This window comes from Anopheles coustani, chromosome 2 (assembly GCF_943734705.1).
Source record: "Anopheles coustani chromosome 2, idAnoCousDA_361_x.2, whole genome shotgun sequence".
In the NCBI taxonomy this organism is placed as follows: domain Eukaryota; kingdom Metazoa; phylum Arthropoda; class Insecta; order Diptera; family Culicidae; genus Anopheles; species Anopheles coustani.
In genome coordinates this window covers 60,018,032-60,041,391 of record NC_071289.1, presented here as the reverse complement: position 1 = coordinate 60,041,391, position 23,360 = coordinate 60,018,032, and the positions used below count along the sequence as shown (strand labels likewise).

The following is a 23,360-nucleotide window of genomic DNA, read 5'->3' as shown; positions in this document are numbered from 1 at the left end:
GCCACGGACGACGACGGTTCGCCGTAAGATTTGCATTTCTCAGCAACAACCAGGTGCCGGCGGGTGATGGCCACCGTTACTCCAGTGGCCGAAGAGGAGTGAAGTGAGCTTAGCGGTCTCTTTCAGCTTTCGTGCTTCGTTGTTATGCTGATGCAAGCATTCTTAAATCATCCGTAACACCCACGCTGCAGCATCCGGTTTGCAGAAATCGGGAAGCGAGGTGGGCCACTTTCTTCCGTTCTCACGGCAAGACGCCTTTGGCGAGGCGTAATGAAGAAAGTGCCAGACAAACCCCCTCCCGGTAATAAACCGAATAAGGGCAATGCAGAGACAGTGCACGAACAGCCGGTACAAAGCTGCACAGAAAAAAGATCGCACCATCCTTTGCTAGCCATTTTTGAAGGAGAAAGTTTTTGCTGAAGTATCCTCACCATAAGGGAAAGGAAGGGAAGGCCAAAGCTAATTCTATGGAAAGGAGCCATTTTTAGCTTTCGCTTAGTTTAATCTTTATGATTTTTCATCGTCACTCTCGAAGTGTGTTTTCTGTCTTGGCCGGCGGCAGACTAAGGACTAGTTAATTAATCTTTATGACGCTGATGCCGAGGTTTGCTTCAGGTGTGTTCCGAAGAATTAAGAAAGCAAGGGAGTACATACAACCTTAAGTAGACGCTGTAGCAAAACACTACTGATTTACTTTGTGACAATATTTGCAAATTTTAAAATTGAGAATCAGTTTAATTTGTTTTGCACTGTTTGTAAAGAAAAATTGAATGTAGAAACAGGTTATTGAATAAACTCAATAAATATCAAAATCGGTTAAATTCACAATCTTTCTTGATTCTTTAATCTCTAGCGATGAATTTTAGAAATTCTAGTTTCTTAGAGGCATTCCGCAATAGCAAGTTCGGACTTGCTCTAAAAGATAGAAAATTTATAAATAAGCGTGGAAAATATACAACGATCTGTCATGTAACAAACAAATTCGAGAAAGAAAAGATTTAAGTTTTGGTTGTTTCTCTACTCATTGAAAAAATTCCTAAGGTTTGTCTTAAGTGAACCGAATGTTCATAAGAAGGTTGTATACCAAACTAAAAAGGAGTTAAAAGTTCGGTTTTCAAACCGAGCCTATGCGGATAGATAATCGGTTCCACTTGACCAAATTGTTAGCCCCGTGTCGTCAGCAACGGATTTTCTCTTTACATCGGCGCGTCATTTTCATATCCATCATCGAACGGTAAACGTCCCTCCGTCCCTATCCATCGTTGAACCGTGGACGTTGGGGATGAAATTGAAAAATTAATTAAAAAAGCTCCCTATTTTATGACTGAGCCGAACAGCAAGCAACTTTGCTTTATAGTCACCATAAAATATGGTTTAAAATTAACTCCCGAGCGCTGCTGAGGCCGCGTGTGATTGGTGAGGTACACGAGTAGCGTGGTTGTGCTTAAGTTTTTTTTAATTCATCCCCATGAGTTCCAAATAGCCTCGGAACAGTGGTTGAGCGAAAGCGGAGTTAAGCCCAAGCGAACGATTTCCACACAAAGTCGCCCGCAAGTCCCGTCAGCTGGTAAAAATGTGAATAAGGGCTGATTAAAATCTAACAAGATGGTTGAGAAGTCCCTTGCCTTACCTTGTTGATGGTCATCCGGGGATTTGTGCTACTCTGTGCCATGTGTTACATCTTCAGCCATGGAATTGCTTTAAGTTCAACTGAGCAATCCCAGTAGGCACTTGCTGCAGTGACTTTCCTTTTACAAAACAAACCTTTCTTGATCTTTCTATACCAAAATATCCCTTATTTTCAATTGTACTGCATTTGTTTCCTGAAACGGAAGATTGGAGAAAATTACGATATTTCCGGAACTGAAAGTGAACGAACATGTCGGATACAAATTTCTCGCACCTGGCAGCAGCAAGACGAACAGTGCCTCAGTTGGTGGTAAACCGAGCTGAGCGGGATCTTTCGAATGCATTACATGTATGGACACCATCCACTCAAACGCAGCGGCTTGCGAGTGAAGCCAGTCGTACCCTTTTCGCTGAACATATGACGTTTCGGGACGCTAAAAAGGGTCGTCCGTTTCAGTCTGAGGCTGCTGCGCCAGAAGGTGACTCGGGTGTACCGAGCCGCTTGGCATCGATTGTTGTGAAATTTTTGGTTGACAACTTTAACGGCGGCCCCGAACCATCCGGTATGTCGTGCTGTCAAAGGGATGAATTTGGAAGTATGCTGAGTACACAGTTGCACCTTTTGAAAATTATCGATTTACAAGTAAGTCAATACAAATTACCACTTGGGTAAATGCAAGTTTCCACCAAGTTCTTCCCTTTCCATTGCAGATCGAATCGTTCTGGCGACGGGTCGTGTGGTGTTGCTCGGTAGATGGTCTCTCATTTTACGAATGCGAATCAAACATAAACACCGACTGGAAGCGTCTTGGAGTTGAATTGAAACTAGCGCAATTGATCGAACAGCAAGACCCACGATACTGGGAATTGGAGGACCTGGAAGATACTGTGAAAAAGGCGGCACCGTTCGTAGAGCACCTCAGTATTGAGCAGCTGATGCCATTCCCGTCGGTAGAACCTTTGGAAGAGTACGAAGCGTATAAAATGTATAATCCTCCAGATGCTATTTGCCATCACGGATCCCTGGCCATACTTGGCCACTTGGACAACCTTACCTCGCTTTCGCTTGTGTTCCGGCCGAACCACTGGACACATTTTTCTCTGGCAGACATCGAGAACCTGGTGATGTGAGAATAATTGACCGCAGATCCTCTTACCTGTGCAGCGGACGATGCAGTTTCGGTTTTCATTACTTTCAGAGCGCTCCGAAAACTAGGAAAATTGAAAAGTTTCACACTTAGCCGCAGTCGAACGGATGCGGAGAAATTAGCCACGTTGGTTGAAAGTTTCGCCCACCTACCTTTGGAAAGTTTGAGCTTGAGCTACTGCCAGCTGGGCAATGGATGTGGGGCTGTCCTCGGAAGATTCCTTAGCCGTTTCGGGCCCACGCTGAAGCGGCTGGATCTTGCCGGCAACCGGTTTGACGCACTCGAGCTCGACCAACTCTGCCCCGGGCTTGCCGTATATAAGGGTGTTGTTGACAAGCTGGATCTCTCTTACAATCCCATTGGAGCGTCGGGAGTTTTGATTCTAGGTGGCGCAATCAAGGGCACGCCACAACTGGTGAAACTAAACTTTACCGGCTGTCTGATGGGCGTCGAGGGATCATTTCGGGTATGCCTCACTTGTTGAACTTCCGTCTGCTTGGGGCATTCTAGTGCATTTTCCGTTCTATCCTCAATCGCTTTCAGACCATACAACTCATGAGCTTCCACACGCCTTTGCGAAGGGTTACGCTGAACTGCGTTCCAATTAGTCCCGAGGGGCAGAAAAAGCTCGTGCAAGTGCTGTTGGAGAACAAACAAATTGCAGAGGTGGATATTCGGGAGTGTGGCCTCACCCAAGAGTTTCGAGCGAAGGTGAGGAAAATTTTAAGCACAAACGCAAAACAAACAATGAAATCCAATCCCACACGGATGGCCAAAGCTACAGAAGATGAAACGCACCGAATAAAAATCTGGCGAACGGCAGCAAGTATGTACGAACTTCATAGAAGAGTATTCCCAAGCGACACGCTGGTTCCACAAAAAGATTTAACTTTGGCGTCATAAAACAACTAATTAAAGTCCCTTTATATATTTTGGATAATTTTTTTTCGTTGGCTTCAAATTACTCCAAACAAATCATTCAATCCCTAGCACACCCAACGTGAAAGTGATACTTTACTCGGGCACCCTCTTTAAACTCATCCTTGGCGCCTCGATGGCAGTAAAAATACCAATCCATTCTTTTGCTTTTGGCGCAACAGTGTGTGGCGTGTCGTAGGAAACGGCTCGGGTGACAATTTATGGACTAGATTAGTCGGAAAGGGAGCTCAAACCGCGACTTATGAAATATATGAGCTGCTTTGTCAGCCGTCGCCTCCTGCACGCCCACAAATACAATGCAAATTACACATTGTTATTGCTCCCCAGGCCCATCGCAACGCTTCTACCTCGTTTGCCGCGGGGAAATGCCAAGACATGGGCCAAAGGAAGAAGTTCCTGCCACTTGCAAGCTCAGTCGGAGTCCGCCGTCTTGTTTGGTGTGGTTTTGGCAAACAAACAATTTTCAGCCAACATTCGCATGCTTCTCGTGATGGTGATTTTTTATCATTGCGGTTTCCATCGGAGCGGTATGTGAATGGAACCTGGCCGTAAGTCGGGAAGAGAGACACAGCTAAGTTATCTCTTCCAAGAAGTTAAAGTAGCCCAACGATTTGAAAAACCAGTCAAAAAAGCACAAATTCCGTGGATTATTTGCCAGACGAGACAAACGGGGGCGGGCGAATAGCTAGATAAGGATAAAATATTTCCCCACTAATAATGCTCTCATTAAATCCGAAATATGACAGTGAATTATTTGCATCAATAATTTATGCAGAGAACGTCGAGCATCGCTCAGAGCTTCTTTCGCTCCTGAAAACCAACAATAAGAAGAGCGCAAGAGACATTTGGAAGCTAAGCATCGTGAGGTATGGGGAAGAGGAAACAAAAAAACATCATAAGCTTCGTCCTTGACATTTTTGCCTCTTCAGATACCATAATCGATATTTTTCAGTGGGATATTTCCCATTTTTTAACATCTGAATCATTTGTTTCCCAAACCTGTTGGCAAAAATCTAAGACAGTGCTACTAACCTTGTAATAGATCAAGAAATTAAACAAAATATTATTTATTTTTTGAGATAACATCATTTCTTACATTACGTCTGAGCCCATTAAATTACTAAACATTTATGAGTGGGAGCAGCTGTAGGCTGATTAAAGATAAGATTAAATATTCAATTGAAATTTTACAAACTCATCTTACTTCGGCCCAGCCTATATATTAAAACGGTGGGATAGAATCCAAAGGAGAAGCAGCACTATCAATAAGTGACAAAAACAGCGAAGACAAACTGTTTACAAGTTTATTGTGTGTGACACTGTTTACAAGTTTATTTCAATTACGATGAATATACGTTTGAAAATTTTTCGTTCGATATTTGATGATGATTGTATCTTTACACAAGATGGATAAAAATAGAATGCTGCAAATCTATCAGAATGTCAATTATGGACTTCCTAGAAGTTATACCAACATCTGAATATAATAAATGATGTATGTTAGAAAAACTGTTACTTTTGTTTCATAACGTTTTGATAATTGAATTTTTTTCTTTATATCAATTTATTTATCGAATATCTTATAAAATTTGCTCTCGACTAATTTAAATTAAATGCTCAATCATTTTGAAAAACATAAAATTTAGTTTGCTCCGTTGAACCTAAACTTACATTATACCAGAACATAAATAGACAACAGCATTCAAAACATTAAACCCACTACATATGCTAACCGGCTTAAAAGTGGTTACACTTCAACCTTACACCGCACTGATCGAGAGGGTAAAACCAAGCATCAAACAAGCATACTTTAAACCAACCCCTCCCACCATTTCACTCCCATCAATGCACACGGGAGAAACTCGGCTCTCGAGATGCTGACTCGGAAAATATTGCAGCAGTGGAATGTATACTTTTCCATAAATTATTCATGGAATGAATTGGTCTGCCGAATGAATAATGGGTGGTTTTCTATGACTGTATGTTTGTATTTGAAACGCCGGAAGACGAGCGAACTGGTAGTAGTGGTGATTGTGGGGGAGTATATTTGTAAGCAAGCACAGGAAATCCCACATTCCCTTTCTGTGCTGAAGACTCGCAGCCGAAGCATGAAGGACACACAGAGCTGTAGCCAATCAGGTTCCCATGAAATATTGCATCCTCTCACCCACCGCCAAGATTCGCCTCATGTTTCGAATGGGAAAAATCATATCATCCGAGCGGGGGGAATTGAAAGAGTATCCGAAAAGGACTGATCTGGTGTGATTACTAGCTGGATGCTTCTCGGCTCGAACCTTGAGCAGGCACGAACAGTGACATCAATGGTGAAAGCCTTTCATACCCATGTCTCACAGCTCATATAAACCTTTTCTGTTCTGCTTTAGAAATTTTCCCTTTTCTCCTTCATATCAATACGATTATGAAGTCGATGATAGTTTACTGAAGGCACAGCGAAATCATAACGGTAATGAAGCGCCAAGTAATAAAAACTTTATCTTTTCTTTCCGGAATTTTATCTTTTCGGAATTTTAGTTTTCAAAAAATCATACCACTCTCAATAAATACATTTTCTTACATTTTTTTGTATTTTATAGTACAGCTGGATTATTTATAAATTAGTTAAGTGAGTCATAAGAACAAAAGAATCAGACCTTGCTAAGTTGAAAGCATACTGCCGAACCAGAATAAGGAACCACAAGTTAAATGAAAAACTTTAAACCAAGAACAAGTTTTCCTGACGTTATGTCGCTGGATTGGAAATGCAAAAAAAAAGCTGCATCGAGGAATATACTTTTCAAACATTTATCATAACGTCAGTACTAATAAAAAATTAGTTAATCCGTTCGTCTCGCTTTAGACCATTTCAGAGTAATCTGAACTACTTTTGGTAACGCTTCAATAAGTGATACCAGGACATTTGGCTGCGTTTCTGGCTGAATCTCGTCAGATCATATTGTTCTGAGGAATTTTGGTTTCCCACAAGATTACTCCATTTGAGCTGCCTAGTTTATTGGCCCATATCATGTCTTTCTGTTCAACAGCTCTCACTCATGTGTTAAATATGAGCAAGATTTTCCAGGAAAACGAAATGATTTACACCGTAATTTGCCTCGATTCTGGCGAAATCCGACATTCGAGCCAAAAGGAACGACCGGTGCCCGAAATGGTTGGCCATTTTCTCACCTTACTGACTACATGGATCAATTTGGAATCGTAAACTCAACGCATTTGAAGGTGTACGAAGAACAATCTAAACGTGCGATGGTATGCTATAGACGGGAGACGGTATCTTCCGTTTCGCCTCAATATTGACCAGAAATGTTCATTAAACTGTATCTGAACGGTGGCAGTTTTCCACTGCAGTTGTACTATACCCAAATTTTATAGACCCATGAGCTCCGGATGGTTATCGTTTGCTAGGCCAGCAGTGCGATTTACAAAGCGTATATAAAATGATCCTAAAATACGTCTTCACATAGACTGTTTTGCATTTATGGACTCTATGAAACATTTCATCGCATCCTACTTTATGTATTGTTCAAGCTTAGTGAGAGTATGTACTAGCCGTCCAAATAATTTCTTAAAAGAGCAAAAACCATCTACAATAAAGGGAATACGCTCACTAAAATATGTATTAAAAACATGCATAAAGTTCAGCTTCTTCTTCTTCTTTCACTATGCGAGACGGGGTATATCCTCCTACTTTAAGACCGCGTCCACACGGCATCGTAGCGTAGCGATTTTGACACTCCGTCGTAGTGTCAACTATTTTTTATGGCCGTGGCTAAAGCCTCTCGACCAACATTTACACTACGACGGAGTGTCAAAATCGCTACGCTACTATGCCGTGTGGACGCGGTGTAAGTCGAACACTTTGTTCCCTTACTCGTATTCAGAGGCATACCGACTCTGACACGAGCTCCTATGCAGGGGCTCGTGCTGTAGGACCGACTGTGACAGCCATATGTCCATAAAGTTCAGCTGAAAAAGATCTTTAGTCTACTTCCATTTTTTTTTGTTCTGTTTACATACAAGATCTTTAGTCTACTCACAACTTTTTTTTTTGTTCTGTTTACATACTACATTTTGTTCTGTTGTATGTTAATAAATATAATTTCAAAATAATTCCAAATCTAAACCATCATCTTATAAATGAAACGAGATGTAAAATTCTCACACCACTCATCGGAACTACGCACTGACTAACACAATGTAAGGCATTAGAGAGCGTTCGTTAGATAAATAGGTCAGTGGCGTACCTGTAAAAAGGAACCCACTTTTTTAACACAGTTCAAAATGAATAAAAAAAATGCGCAGCAACAAAGGAAAAACCCCAAAGAAACCTTCACATCAACCCATCCTAGGCCACCAACCTTCGGCCATTTTGTGATAGGCCTAAAGGGTGACATTTTGGGAACAATTTTGTATGTGGGTGTTTTTTTTTACGTTTCTCAATCAACCCCCGAATATGGCTTCGCCCAAAACCTACATCCGCTTCACGGGTTGGCCGTTCACCGCAAGCGAAATAAAAATACTTTACATAACAAAGTTTAAATTGTGCTTAATATGAAGCAAAATATCTCGACAGGCGACGGCATGACGGCAGCATAACTTTGTCGCAAGCAACGAGCCGCAACGACCACCGACGACAAAAGACGGTGGTGTCAACATCGACCGGCACCGTACGATACACACGTTATCGCGCCGCCGGCGATAGGCTCGCCGGTCCTAAACCTCGCACAAAAGTAAGACTAACCGAATAAAAAATAAGCCCACAAAATTGGCCCAAATTAAAATTCATTTCACTTCACTCGTTCCAACCGCAATCCACGCAAAAAACTACGACGATACAAAGTTTTATTTCCACAGCCACTGCTAGTTCACTAAATATAAGTTGACTGTTGGCTTTGCCATTCACAAATGGTAGCCCTTTTTCCTTCCGGCCCAAAAGGAAAAAAAACATCATAAAGCCACACATATTGCATTACTACGCCACCCTCGACACAAGCACACGTGTGCTGAATCCTCCATCAAGACCGCGGGTGGTATTTCGCTATGCTCACCGCCGTGGGTGAAAAGGGACGCAAAAAGGAGTTGACTAAAATTAGATCAGAAAATCGTCGACAGTAGCCGTCTACCCCCCGGAAGCCCACTGTCCGGAACACACGTACCCAACATCGTGTTTAGCTCCCGGGGTTTCAACTGCTTCGGCTTGGAAAGAGAAATTTACATTTTATGCCATTTATGCCAGTGCGATAGCAGCACAGGAGCATTTGTTTTGTGGTCAGTGTCTGCTTCGTAGTCCGCTGGTTCACTGTTAACGCTTTGATACAGCTCCGGAAGTCTTGAGTTCATCCTTCACCCTCACATTTGGTCACTAATGTTCATCATGTTGGTGTTATCCAACGGTGAAAAAAAGGCGAACCCCTCGAAAAAGCGTCACAAGTGAGATGAATAACCTGCATTAACTAAGGGTCTTCCTCCCGTCAATCATAGAATTCAACAGATTGAAACTTTTATCGGGGTAAAATTGTATCCTTGTGATTGGGGTTGGAAAATATTGTTGCTGGAAGTTCGAAAGTTCGCTTTACAAAGTCCTCCAACGCAGAATTTTGAATGTGAATTTATAACTTTTCGCATTTTTTCTGCGCACTCTAGCGAATGTCAACGTGGGTTCTGCGTGCCATCATTTTGTAAATTCCTTCTACCAACAATCCTACACACATTGCAAAATTTTGGAGCAGAAGGGAGTCGTCAATTCAAAATTCATACTCGGTAGTTGATTCCACCAACATTTCTGAGGTTAAAAGTACTGGGGGTAAAAGTGAACTTGAAAATTAAATTATTTGAGAGCAGAATTTCTAGAAGCAGGTCGAATGAGTTTGCGAGGCAAATAAGTTTGTTGGTACATTCTTCTCCGTTGGGTAAGCTGCACAATTTGCCATGAAATACGATGATTTTTTGGAGGAATTATATATCAAGACAAGTCATAAATAAAATCGTGACACATAACTGTGAATACAGCGTTTTACAGTTCACCTAGCAACCGGGGCAGTGTATGTAGAACATCAAGAATGATAGCCTACTGTAGAGTATTTGATGTAGAATAGCAAAACCCACAAGTGGCAACACAAACCGGTAAGTAGAATATCCATCACTTTCTAGGATCTACCAGAATGAAAGTTGTCGTGTGGATGTTCGAAGTAGGCACGACCAGTCGAGGGGTGCAGGTAAAAGTAGGGGAAAATCGCTTTCCGGTCGAAAACATACTTTTGCGAGGATTGTTGTGATTCGCGCTAGTTTTCTGATGCGAAAAAGCGATCATAGCCTACCTTATCCAGTACCTTTCAACTGGTCGTCTCTACTTCAAACATCCATGAGACAACTTTCATTCTGGTAGATCCTAGAAAGTGATGATTTTTCTACTAACCCGTTTCTGTTGCCACTTATGGGTTTTGCGATTCAACATCAAATACTCTACAGTAGGCTATCATTCTTGATGTTCAGCATACACTGCCGCGGTTGCTAGGTGAGATGTAAAACGCTGTAAGTTGTTCAATACTAAATCTGGATCAAAAATTAAATAAGCTCAACACATTCCACATTAACTCAAAGTAAGAAAAACGCACACTATCAAAGGTACACTAATTGTGTACTAATGTTTTAAAAAACTGCTAAATTTGTTCATTTCGATTTATGACTTTGTTACTTATTACTTCTACAAACCAAACTTGGAATAGACCATTGCATTACGTAAAAAGTACACCATACGCTTTGATCAAATCATATCCATTTGAAATATTGTGTTTTGATATAGCTAACCTTTGACCAACGGTATGCATGTTATTTTAACGGATTAAATATTTTCCTTGTATTTTCATTCATTTATAAAATCATTATTTTGAACTCAATCTAATAAGACATTTTTAATAAACCGACATAGCTCGATACCTAAACGGAGAGTAGTGAAATATACGGAAGAAGTAGAAGTAGAAGAATAAAACATATTGAGAAAATATGTCATAAAATCTAGGTGGACCCATAACCATGTTTGTAGAATCAACATTCAAAACGTGAGAACGGTTTAAAACATAGGACATATATACAAATTTATCATGCTACGCATATGTATGGATCGCGAGTTTTTAAGAGAAAAAACAGTAACTCAACTTACTAAGTGGAATTTATATAAAATTGAAACCAATTTATTGGTAGATTTCTATTACTAATACTATTATACCTATACATACCTAAAAAAGCCTAATGTGTAATCCATCAGAATATCATGAGTGTGAAATAGATCCGGTTAGACGCCGGAGAATTGCCTCACATGAGCAACATAAAATAAAACACACCACTCTCGGACAGCATTAACAGAACAAAACTCCACTTAACATGGCTTTTATGGACGGTATCAAGCTCCGCTCTGCGTACATCAATCACAAAGTAAGCATTAAAACGAAATGAAGACGACCGTCGTTTTATTAGAAAGCATGTTTCAATTTCCATTCCCCCACAACATCACCCGCTTCGTTCCTGCCATTATATGCGACGAATTCCGACTCCCACACGGAAGCGCACATTTCTGCAAATGCCTTTTGAAAATCCCGACAAGCAGAAAACTCGATCCGTAATCGGTTTTCTCGAGCCCCACCCCTAACCATTGCCCTCAGGCAACAACGTCAGCGAGCCCTCCCCCTTGGAAGTCCCAGATCTTTGGATAAAGTCTCTAATCTAATTCACTTTGTCTCAATGTCACACGGTTTGCTGGCACTTTCATCTTCATCATCCTTCCGACCTACAACATTGGCAGCCTACTCGCGCTGGAATACGACTTCATATGGGAATGTGTGCTTGTTATTTTTCCCTTCCCATTCCTCATTTGTTCCTTCCTGCGCTGCCTCAGGCTCGGTGAAAGTCCACAAATAAATCATGTCCGATGCGATAGCTCAATGCGTCGTCGGTTTGTTGTTTGCTAATTTCATTTCACTCACCCACCGTTTGACATCCGGGTTTTTTTCGCTCCACCGCTCGGTTTTCTTTTTCCGTAAGGTGGAAAAGGGGACAGGAGAGTGAAGGAAGGATCGGATTCTTTAAAAGCGTTCCCGCCAGTGAAAGGTTAACCGGAGACTCGCGCGACGTGAAGGTGAAAGGTTTTGACTGTCGTACCCATCTGCGCGTTCCAAAAACGTCCCGGAAAGGAGCAGTTTTTGTTGAAAATACACCACGCCACACATACTCACGCATCCTTTTCTCTTCTGCACACTTCGGTGGCATTCGTGAGACGCACGAGAAGCATGGAAGCCATCCCCTTTGGCCATCAAAGAGCGAAGCATCATCAATCCACGGATGAAATCCATTTATCTTCTACGAATGTGGTGCCCGAACCAGGCCTTCCGTCCCTCAGGAATGTCCTCGGGAAAGCAAGGGGAAAGAGAAGGAGGAAGAGACCAAGGAATGTGAGCTCCTGGAATGGGAATTTTCCAAATGCCAAAGCAGGCCGGGCCGGGTCGGCTGCGGGTCGAGTATGATTTCGGTGGCATACATTTGCCAGCCGCTTCGTCTTCGTTTGAAGCGTCCGGAGGGCGGCTTAGGCTGAGACTGAGGGCCGAGGATCCGGTAGAGGACGGCGGAGAGGCGGTCGGATCACATTCAAAAATTATTAAGCAACTTCCGGATTGATGTTAACGATGCTCATCCGATGATGCTCCGTCAATCATTCGCAGCGAAACGAAACTGATCCACCACGGGACGATGGATGTGCGATGGATGGTACTTGGCCCCGGAGCGTCCCGGAAAAGGGGAAGGATATGGTGTATGGATCCGAAAAAGATGGAAAAGCTTTTCCTTTATGCGATGGTATGCTCACACGGATAAATACAATCCTTTTAACTTTTACCCCACGAAAGCAGGTCTAATGGAGTAGTTCATTTTTAAAGCTCGTATTTGTTTTCTTCGAACGATACTGACACGAACCGTAACCTTCAAGCTTTTGATGTTTAATTAAAAAAGCACACCCATGATTTTGACGGCGTTCGTTTGACGTAGAATTGAGATCATTTTTTTGTGGAACTAATAACAATTCTGACCCTGTGCCAACACCTGTATGACGTAACTGTTAAAAGATGCTTAGGGCAGGGAAGAAAAAATTAACATCTTTTCCATCTGCCTATGACCCCCAGGAAAACCCCTCTCGAATGCAAATCGTGCAAAGAATCTGAGAAGCATCCGAATTTCGGTAAGACCGATACCGAATACGGATCGTGCAAGTTCCAAGTTTTTGTGACACCGCAGGAAAAAGAAATCCCTCAAAAAAAGTCTCAGAATTATCATACACCATTAGCTGACAGTGGCCTTATCTGGGATAAGCTCGAGTAGGCGGCAAATAAAGATTCCACTCATCTACAAAACATCAACCGACCCGCTCTCCCTTCCTTTTCACGAAAGGTACGAGTAGATGGAAGGCAACAGCAGCAGCAAAAACGAGTCAATGGAGCGAACAAGTGGACAACACTCTGCCCCGGCGAGGAGTTGGTAAATTATTCATGGTTAATCTCGCCCAGATCTGACAGTTTCATTTCTGTAAAGTGTGCAATCGACAGTAACGGTTTGATGTCATTTGCGAAGGGGAGTCGAACAAAAAAAAACGGGAAAAACGAAAAGGCTACGACGCCAGCGCCAAACCAACGCGAAGGAACCACCGGGTAAAGGTAAAAGAAAACACAATCTTCTTTATCACAAACGTCAACCTACCCGGAATGGTGATGGTTCCTTTTCCCCCGTGGAATGATTGCAGAAACATGTAGTTTCTTGGTTTTATGCTACACAATTTTCTTACACTCATTGCCACCCGAAATAAAATCTTGGGTGCAAAAAATGGCTGCACAACAGAAATCAGTCACCCACCTTTGCCATTTCCTAGAGCGATTTCCACCGATTTTTTTGCTCCCGCAGCTTCTTTACCGTTTGGTGAGTGGATAAGATCATGCTGCTGATGATGAGGGTGGTTTTCGTAATGATCCGAAAAAAGAAGTGGATAAAAAGTTGACTCGCATCCTGCCCCGTCCAGCTCCCCTGCCAATTCTATAACATCCAACGTGCGATCGAACGAAAGCGTCCGGAGGAGGAACCGTAAAAACTGTGTACTCGCCGCGCGGAATCTGATTCGAAGCTCGACTTCTTCGAATTCATTTGCACACTAAGGTAGCGGAGAGTGTTTTCTTTTGTGTTTTGTCGTTTTTCCTCAACCAAACGACTGGCCGGTTCCCAAAACGTCCTCTACACACAGTCTTTGCAACCAGCGAATGTCGCCGAAAGCGTTTCCCTCCACAAACCCGCCGAGTTTCAGTGGGCGGCGGAGGATGATAAATTAGCATCATCCTCATTTGTCTTCTTCGTGGCCTGTAGTCGGCATGCTTCCTTCCCACACCGCGGTTTTCCGCGTCGTTCGGGCGGAAGTGTCTTTCATCTGCTCGATCTGACAAACTTCCGTCCACGCCAACAAACGCCGGGCCCCGGTGGACCGAAGGTAGCCTCGGCACCAGAATGGGAATGCTTTATGCATAGATGACCGCACGAGTGATGTGCTTTCCGTCGCCGCAAAAGGAGTATCCTTCTTCGTCTTTGCTTTTCTTTCACGGTTTTTTCCCTTTTCATTCATCTTGTTAGTAAGCAAAAAAAAAAGAATACCCCACCCTATGGTAGAAAGTAGTTTGGTGGGTCTGTTTAATTTTCCCTTCGACTTATCTTCTTCTCCTCTCCAACCAGTTGATTGTGCACTACTGCCAACTCTTCACCCCAACCAGCCGCGGTAGGCCAGCCCAACCCTTAGTATTTGTAATTCATTATGCAAACAATAGCCACATTCCTGGTTTTGGCTGTGCACGTCTTGGTCGAGTGTTGCGGTTAGTCGCGTTCTACTCCCATTTTCTTGCCAGAAAGTTTTGTGAAGCAACCTCCGATGGTAAATGATGGTGAAGGATTTACATGTGATACTTGAAGCAGGGAACACTACTTTCTTGACCACATTAGAACATTTTCTAGAGTGTTCTTCGCATGCACTTCGTGCTTCGCATTCGTATGCATCACATTAGTTTAATTTATCAACAGATTGAAACAATTATTTAATCTGTACTTATTAAGAACGTTTATATCTAAATTGTACTATGATCTTAAGAATTTTATTTTATGTGACTAGTATAACTAAAAAACACAGCATAGTGGTGAGATTTGGTGGAAAAACCAATAAAAAATTTATTGTAAAATTACAATTTCATTTACTAAAAAATAAGATCATTAAAAAAGTTTTATAATATAAAATAGAATTTATTTATTTGCTTTTTTTCTAAAATTTCAAATGATAAAATGGCATCAAAGCAAAGTCTATGTTAATTTCTTTGCCATATCTACCACATTTTTTGATATACTTTTTCTTCTGCGTGGTTGAGTTGTGGTCAGCATAAGGAAACGATCCTTCAAAAGAACTTATTCGAAAATTTGAACAGAATGTAAGCCCAGACCGTAAATACGCTCTGAATTGAAAAAATAACAATTTAACATTCAAGTGTTTTCCAAATTGAAACAGTCTTTCCTGTTATTTTTTTTCAAATATTCAACAATTCATCATGTCGGCAGTGCCTCAACTTCAATCGTTCCCCATGCAGATATGCATCCGCTAAATCGAATTGTACGCGACGGACGGAAGACAACAACCCCGAAACCGTAGCTAGCAGTGCGTTGATTTATTCGACAAGCGGTTCGCTGTCAGGGTTGATTTTGAAATGAAACGATTCGTTTTCGACTAGACAGAATGCCTCCGCGGCGGGTGATAAACAGTTCATGCCATGTTTATGTCAACAATGGCAGGATGGAAAGGGCAGAGAGTAGCCGGGTACGGTCCCTTGCGCTTGGTGTATTTTATTTTTTGTATTGACAATCAGCTCAAACGATTCCACAGTACGAAGGGTCCAACTTGTGCCGAGCCGATTTGTGAGCCAGGCTACAGCCAACACCGGGAATGCGGAAGTTTGGCTTCGTGGTTCATTACGAGCGTGAAAACAATATCAAAAATTTGTTTTAAGTAGACAGCATACAAACCGATGTTTCACACTTCCGAATAATCAACAAACGGTTCCTGGTATGGACAGGAGGTTGGTTGGTAGGGAATGTCAGGTTGAATTGGAATGCAGTATCTATTGTGGAATTATTGCTTTACCACACGTTCCATTATTGTGGAGTTTGATTACACGAAACATCAACCCAATCGGGTGTTAACATCTAGCCAAATAATTGTGGAAAACCATAAAATTGTTAGTACAAAAATTTACTCACACTGGCAGAATCGGATTTCATCAAAAATAGTAAACATTAGGCTCAAAAATGTAACATTTTATGTGTTTTTAACAAAGGCTAGTAGGATTTGGTACCAGGCAATGAGCAGGCAATCAACATACGATTCCCGGCTTTAAATGCTAGTACAATCATTTCAAACACGAAACACGGGCTCTTTCAAACACGAAAATGTGTATATCCAGTATGAAACCAGGAGTACGGTTCGATCCTTTGCCAAATGAACACTGTGTCGTCCTCGGAGTTTGGCTGTTTTTGCACGAGCCTGATACAATGTTTGTTCGCTTTTTGTCTTGCCACATGCAGCCTTTTTGCCGGAAGCAGAAGCATCGCCCTCCCGCGCCGGACGTTGAGAGCCCCGGATCGATCCGACCGGTGGTGAAAAAGTGTCAAAGTTTCGTTTCACACCTACATTTCCGCTTGCTAACTTTTACCCAGCAAATCAGGGCTGGTGTTACGATGGTCGCTGTTTTGGACATGTTGGAAAACTTCAAAGTTGAATCGAGCTATCTGCTGACCATACGGACTGCAAAAGGGTGGGTCGAAGGGGTTTTGGATTTGTTTATGTTTTTTGTCTCTATTTTCTATTACGGCATGTGGTCCAAGTTATGTAGAATTGTGGAATGTCAACTCAAAACCATGTGTTTCTCGACGTTGCGTTACGATATTATCCGGAGTAACCCAAGAGACTTACGATGCATTTGCATGTCGATGAAATGTATATTTTATTGAATACAGTATATTTTATACAATCGCGTGTGTTTCATGTTATCGCTAATCCATTTAAACACAAAGATCAGTACACATTCAAATAGAGCGTAAATAACATTTTTTGTAGTAAAAACACTATGAAGTTGTAAGCAAAGTACGCGTTATAAAGAGCTTACACATAATTTTTCTCAATGAAAAGAGGCCGTGTGGTGTATTTAAATTCACGGAAAAGGAGGATATTGCTAATAAGCTGTTATATAATAATACTAATACAGGCAAAAAAAATCTAATAATCAAATAAGGCAGAAAAAAATAATACACAATACAATAACCTTTTCCCATATTTGGAATAGATTTACATTTTTTTGTACGTTGGAAACAAACAAAGAACTATCTAAATGATCCAAAGCATGTCATCAAATAATAATCAAGCATCAATAGAAAGAGTTTCTTAAAAAAACTGTTAAAAACTCGGACTTATTGATAACGTTTAGTAATTTTTAACTATTTACGAGTATTCTGGACGTATTTTTGAAAAGCTACTCAGCGTTGATCATCTGACCGTAAGCTCTGAAATATTTTTCTTTGAACTCTGATTGATCCTTTTGAATCCTCTCGCATAAGACCGGTTTTCATCGTGCAACTGAGCTGGTTCAGCGTAGGAATTATGGTAAATTCACAGAAACTTTCCCATCTTCGTCAAATAAAGGCGTACCAGCATCACATGTGAAGCTAACTGCTGAAGCGCAAGCTCCTATCGCTTAACACAAGGCTAAAAAATCGAATCGAAAACAATCCAGCCAAACCAAAACCGAAAGAGGAACACGGAAAAAGTCCACACAAGTGTGAACTTATAGGACCTTTCCCGGGCGACACCAAGTCAAAAATCTGCACAAACATTGACCGTGCGAAACGGGTGTCAAGCGTTGGCGAGTCAAGTGTTGGCCGGATGGAATGTCTTACGGCAAGCGAAGCAATGGCACGGCATGGAAAGATTTATGTCGCAATAACCGTACACTGTGCCATACCTCCAGCGCTTCTGTTTCATCTCCTTTTAATGTTCATCTTGCTGCCCTCCGTCACGGTCGCCCCACGCACCCCCGGGGTTGGCAAAATGGTCGCGCATGGCCGCCCACTGCATTTCCCTCTCACACGCCTGGTACGTTTTTCTCGGGGCGTGAGAGGTGAGAGAGGGACGGAAGTAAGGGCACACCAGTAATATACAACTCAATCAAAGCCACCGTCCACGTGGTGACGGGCGACGGTAGGATCAACCGAACGGCGGTCATTGGCAGCCGTTGATTTAATGGAGACGCATGGTAGTTCATTTTAATGAAAATAAATAACTCTTCCGCTCGTAAATCCACTTCACCTTCGCATACACGCACACATACACAACCACACCGGTGTGGGTGTGGATGCTGGGCTCATAACAAGGGTGAGTGGTGGTAGGTCATAAAGCATCGTGACGTGCACGCACACACGCTCTGACACACAAAACACCGCTAAATGTACTCGTGCATACTTTCTAGTGCCATCCATAACATCATTCCGAGGAGTTCATTTAGCGAATGAATCCAATAAACTATTCTTTTCAATTAACCGCCCACACTCGTTTCCAACACACACACACACCGTCCCTTTTATATCCGTCACTCGCTTCAGGCCGGAGTCGGAAGTCATCTTCTAATCCACCCGATCCTTATCCTGCCGATCATTGGCATCCATTCACCTGGTGTGGCCCGACAGCGTTTCGGTGTGCTTATTAGATCCTACATTGCCATTCCGGTAGGGGCATCGTCTCCGATAGAACCGATGCAATGGGTGCAGTGGCACATAGAAACGTGAGAGAGGGACGAAATTCGTTCCGACGCGCCCCTTGGAGCCACGAAAAAACACCGAAGAAAACCCATCGATCAGTAATGGGGAAGCTATCAATATTGGGACACGAAGTAAATTACGTTATACTTTCGCCGGCACGAACTTGCACTATCGGAGCGAAGATTGGCCCGGTTGGACGCAACCTTACCTTGCCGCGTGCGGAAGAACGAGGCCGGTGTGCAGGCGAAGCGTCGTGCGGCAAAGTTTTCTCATTTTGCATAAATGAGGTTGAGTTTTACGTGCGAGGAAGGGAAGAAAGAAGAATGCTCCGTCAAAAGTGTTACGACAAAGAATCTAATAAGTTTTTTCCCCCACCTTGTTGTTTATTCGACGTACCTAGTCTTTGTATCCGTCTCCGTTTGGGCGACTGTCGTGTCGTAAACAGAGATATCGTAGTTTTACAGGTGACATGGTATTGTTCGAAGAGGGAAAATAGAAACAATAAATGAATGGCAAGCAAACAACAAACTCATCTAGTTTCCTGTTGCCGTAAGCTCGTTTGAATGCTGCATGACACATCCAGTCTCCAACGGACGTCATATGCATGACGTCGCCGATGGGATATGATGGGATGTTATACGTCTTCTTTTTTCTTCTCTCCCTTCTCCACGCCTTCCATCCTTAACAACCGTAATGAGTGTTGCTGTCGTGTACAATGGGCCAGCGGACGGGAAGGAACAAAAACATTGTCGCTGACTTCTTGGCGCATTAAAGATACCACCGTTTCCCATTCGGTTCAAATACTCAAATAAATGTGCTTTGTCAATTTCCCAGTACCATGTGGTGCAATTTATGTGCCAAGGGTCGGCCATTCGCACAAACGCAACAGTGGGCTGCGGGTTTTTATCTAACAAGGCGGAACGAACAAAAGAACACTGCACACCAAGTATACCAGCGACCCGTTTGATCTTGTGGGAGGCACAACGAACGGCAATCTTTGGCGTGAGCTACTGCTCGCCATCTTGGCGCAGAACGAAAAGGCACGCCGTGTGAATCGCGTCACCGCAAGTACAAAGAGAACAAAAAAAATGGACACCGAACGAAAGATGAACGCTCGGGTGTTCCGGGCGACCTTTGCCCACAATTCATGTCCAACATGTGTTCGCAGTCGTAATAATGACAATCACTTATACGCACGACTCGGGGACTCATACAGCCAAGGGAAAACGGAAACCATCGAGCCATTTGATGCACAGGTGCACGTAGAAGGTGGGCGAAGAAATTTTGCTGCACGAAAATGCGCCGTTGGCTGTTTTCAGGCTTGGAAAGGAACTCATAACGAACGACAAGAATGATACGCTTGTATAATGCGCATGTGATGTATTTGACTGGATTTTGGCGAATCTTTTCACAACTTTAAATGTATGTTATTTCGCTTTATTAATTCAGAATTCTCACAATACTTTAGAATATTTTCAGTTATGAATATATAATACACTAAGCGTAAAATTAAGGCTAGGAGAATATTTAAATGTTAAATCCCAATATTTTAACAAAATTAATTCTTTTCTAACTTTTTCATTACAAAACAAAAATGTCAATTTTCGGTACATTTTTTTTTTAATTTTCGCAACCAATTTCAATTTATGAGCTTGCATGAGTGAAATCGATGAAAAACGGGTTTCTCAGGAGTCAGAAGTTAAATGTTTTTATGGCAATAATAGCTTACAAGTCTCCAACTCCTCGCTGTAGCTCTTTACTGGCCCTTGTAAATGAGAGTTTTTTGCACGTAACTAGAGAAATATTTCTGTCATTGAAAGATCTTGTCTAAAAGATAAACTACTGATTGGATAATTCCAAGCATCAATATGTTTGAAACCAAACTATTATTTTAGAACTTGGTAGTCAGTGATTTCTGAATACTGAACCATTGGTAAATTTGTGTTCACAGCAAAAAATACAAAAGTAGAGAATTTTCGGAAAACTGTAATGAAAACGATACATTGAACACGATGCGTCGAAAAATTATGCGTTAAAACAATAAAAACGCATTGTGTTTCTGTTTTAATCTCAACGCTGTAGATTTTTGATTCACAAATATTCTGACTACCCCGATTCTAATATTTAAGATATTGAAGATTATTCTGTCAACATATTTACTCAACAATAAATTAATCCAGTTATTATAAAACCCTAAATCCACAAAAAACAGCTTACCGGCTCACACATTCCAGATGGCCAATTTAGCCTCCCAAGAAAATCGATCATCCCGCGAAGGAGTGTAAATTTACATTGAATATCCCGTAAATCATCGGCACCCTCACAACTAAAGGGGAACGAAGTTTCACTCAACGAATGCACACGAGTCGTAAAAATGAACCACGCGACGAGCCTAGTGGGCGAAAATAAATTGAAGCCCCACGAAACCATCCCGCCTTCCGGTCGAGGTGCGCTGGTTTCGAAAGTCATAAATAATACTACCCTGCGGTGAACGCGGTAACGGGTTAAAAATGTTACTTACTTTGGGCGGGGAGAGTAAGTTTCTGTCTTTCGGCTCTCAGCGTGAACGTTTTCATTTTTTTGATTGGAACTAGGACACCAACTCCCCCCTAGAGACCATTGCGTGCCGCAAGGTGTGAGATGTTTCTTCTTCCCCTCAACATTCATTTCGGCATTTTTGGTAAATGAAAATGTCACTCGGGCTACAATTTCTTTTCTCCCTCTCTTTTTGCACCACTTTTATTCCACCCTTCAACCGGTCGGTATGATTCCCTTTCGAAAAAGTGATCAACATAATTTATGACGAACGCTAACTTCTTTCTTTCGCTCGTATTCCCCTCACAAACCTTGGCCCATTGGATGGGGTAACATTTTCCGGTGCGAGAAAAACATCGAAACTTGCCGGCAAACACCTTGAGGGCCATTATTTCGCGAGTGGTATCGTGTCCATGTAAAGTAAAAGCGTAGGCCGAAACGCTAGCATGGAGTGGAGAACGTATCAAAAATTAAAACTTCTCAACTGGTGCTTATGAAGCGATCGAAAGTGCCATTAGCTACACATGCCGAATGAATGTTGCTTAAACATGGTACTGTTGGGAACACCATCGAGTTGTGTTGTGCCTACGTCGTTTCAAAGTTCTAAACATCATCTCAGTTCCATATAACTTCGGATTAATTTGGAATGCGTTTTGAACTTTGGAATTATGTTTACGATATACGGAGCTGCTCCGTGATCGTGGGCTGGGAAAACAGGAAAGAAAAATTAAAATTAAAAATATGAAAATACATAATGAATCATAATTGTAACGAACCATCAAATAGATTTTGAGATCCGAGTAAGTCCAAAACTAACTGCAAAAATGAAAAAAGGGGCTACAATTGTACAAAACATACTCATGGACATTTTTTTCGTGTTCACAACTAACGCAATGCCAACATTTGTAGGATTAGAAACAACAGTATCGCATTCCACACAAATAAAACCTAAAACATGCAGACACATTCAAGGTGCGACACAATGAAACAATCTCAATAACACCGGCAAGCGCCTATGCAGCTAACGTATGTTTGTACTTCGAAATTGCGTGCGCACCAAATGCGTCCAAGCTTGCGGTGAAGAAAACGCACCTTCCCGGCCACTAGAAACCGCCACAAGACTAATTTCGTATTCATTAGGTGTGTCTACAACATAACTCACATCCCATTATTGAAACAAAATACGTGTATCAATAACTAACTAACCGAAAGCCAGCTTCCTGCCCCTGTGCGGTTTGCGTCATCGGTTCGTGGAGCATCAATACTGTGCGTGTGAGCAAACATGTACGAGGTAAAGGACGATGACAAGCAGGATGATAAAAGGCAGTCAGCCAGCCAGAAAGTGCAACATCGTCCGCTGGTCACCGGTAGACCGGAATCGAAATCGATAGATCGATGGATTGACTGTTTCGATGGGAAAGGTTTATGTGGTGTTGCGGCTGGTCTTTCGTCTCATGTATGTTAGTGTGCGTGTGGCTATGTATTTGACAAAGCGTACACGAGTATGTAGAACATTGACCATCGTTGATTTGATGCTTTGGTGAGGCTGAAAAGTTCGGCGGAAACATTTTCCAAACGATTGCCACGTGTGTCCGTCGAGCATCTGTTCTGGATCGTGGCCATATATTGAGAGGTGAGGCGATGTGGCGGTAAAGGAAAAGGAAGCGCACATACGCACACAGTTGAGGCTTGTTCAGGTGGACACTACCCAACGCTAATTGTGATAGGAAACTCATCCATCAGGGCGCTTTATGCCCAGAGTAGAAGCGATTAAACTGCGCTTTTGCACACGTCGAGAATCGATATTAATCAATGAAATGAGACGCATAGGGGAGATGAATGCCTTACGGGAACAGGGAAAAGCACAAGCAGAAATATTGGGTTAAAATTGATCACACACATTCTTCAATAGATGAACAAAGGAATCGTCCAAATTTATATGGGATCATACGTTTTCATAGGAACCGAGTAACATTTAATTGTTGCCCTTTTTGACAGTCAATTATTTACCTTACTAATGCCCTCTCTTCATGTGGCAACGGATTAGATAATTGCTGAAAAAATGAAGTATTTTATCGTCATTTTTGTTCTCTTGGACGCCATTGGTAAGATGACTAAAATGACTAAGCAACAAAAATTAATTGTTATCGAACAAAATACATTCATTAAATCAATACAATTTTGATTCAACGAACAGAAAATCTAAGATATAAAATGAAAATAATACGA

The 23,360-nt window shown here is 42.0% G+C and overlaps 1 protein-coding gene across 1 annotated transcript in view; it reads left to right on the top strand.

Annotated features, from left to right (window-relative positions):
• The first annotated feature begins 1,879 nt into the window (after window positions 1-1,879).
• The window catches only part of LOC131264741 (uncharacterized), a 97,967-nt gene continuing 76,486 nt past the window's right edge, over window positions 1,880-23,360 (top strand). The window contains exons 1-4 of the mRNA XM_058267011.1: window positions 1,880-2,272; window positions 2,341-2,756; window positions 2,829-3,243; window positions 3,321-3,603. Of these exons, the coding sequence (XP_058122994.1) occupies window positions 1,880-2,272; window positions 2,341-2,756; window positions 2,829-3,243; window positions 3,321-3,603 (1,507 nt within the window). The remainder of the gene's footprint in view (window positions 2,273-2,340; window positions 2,757-2,828; window positions 3,244-3,320; window positions 3,604-23,360) is intronic.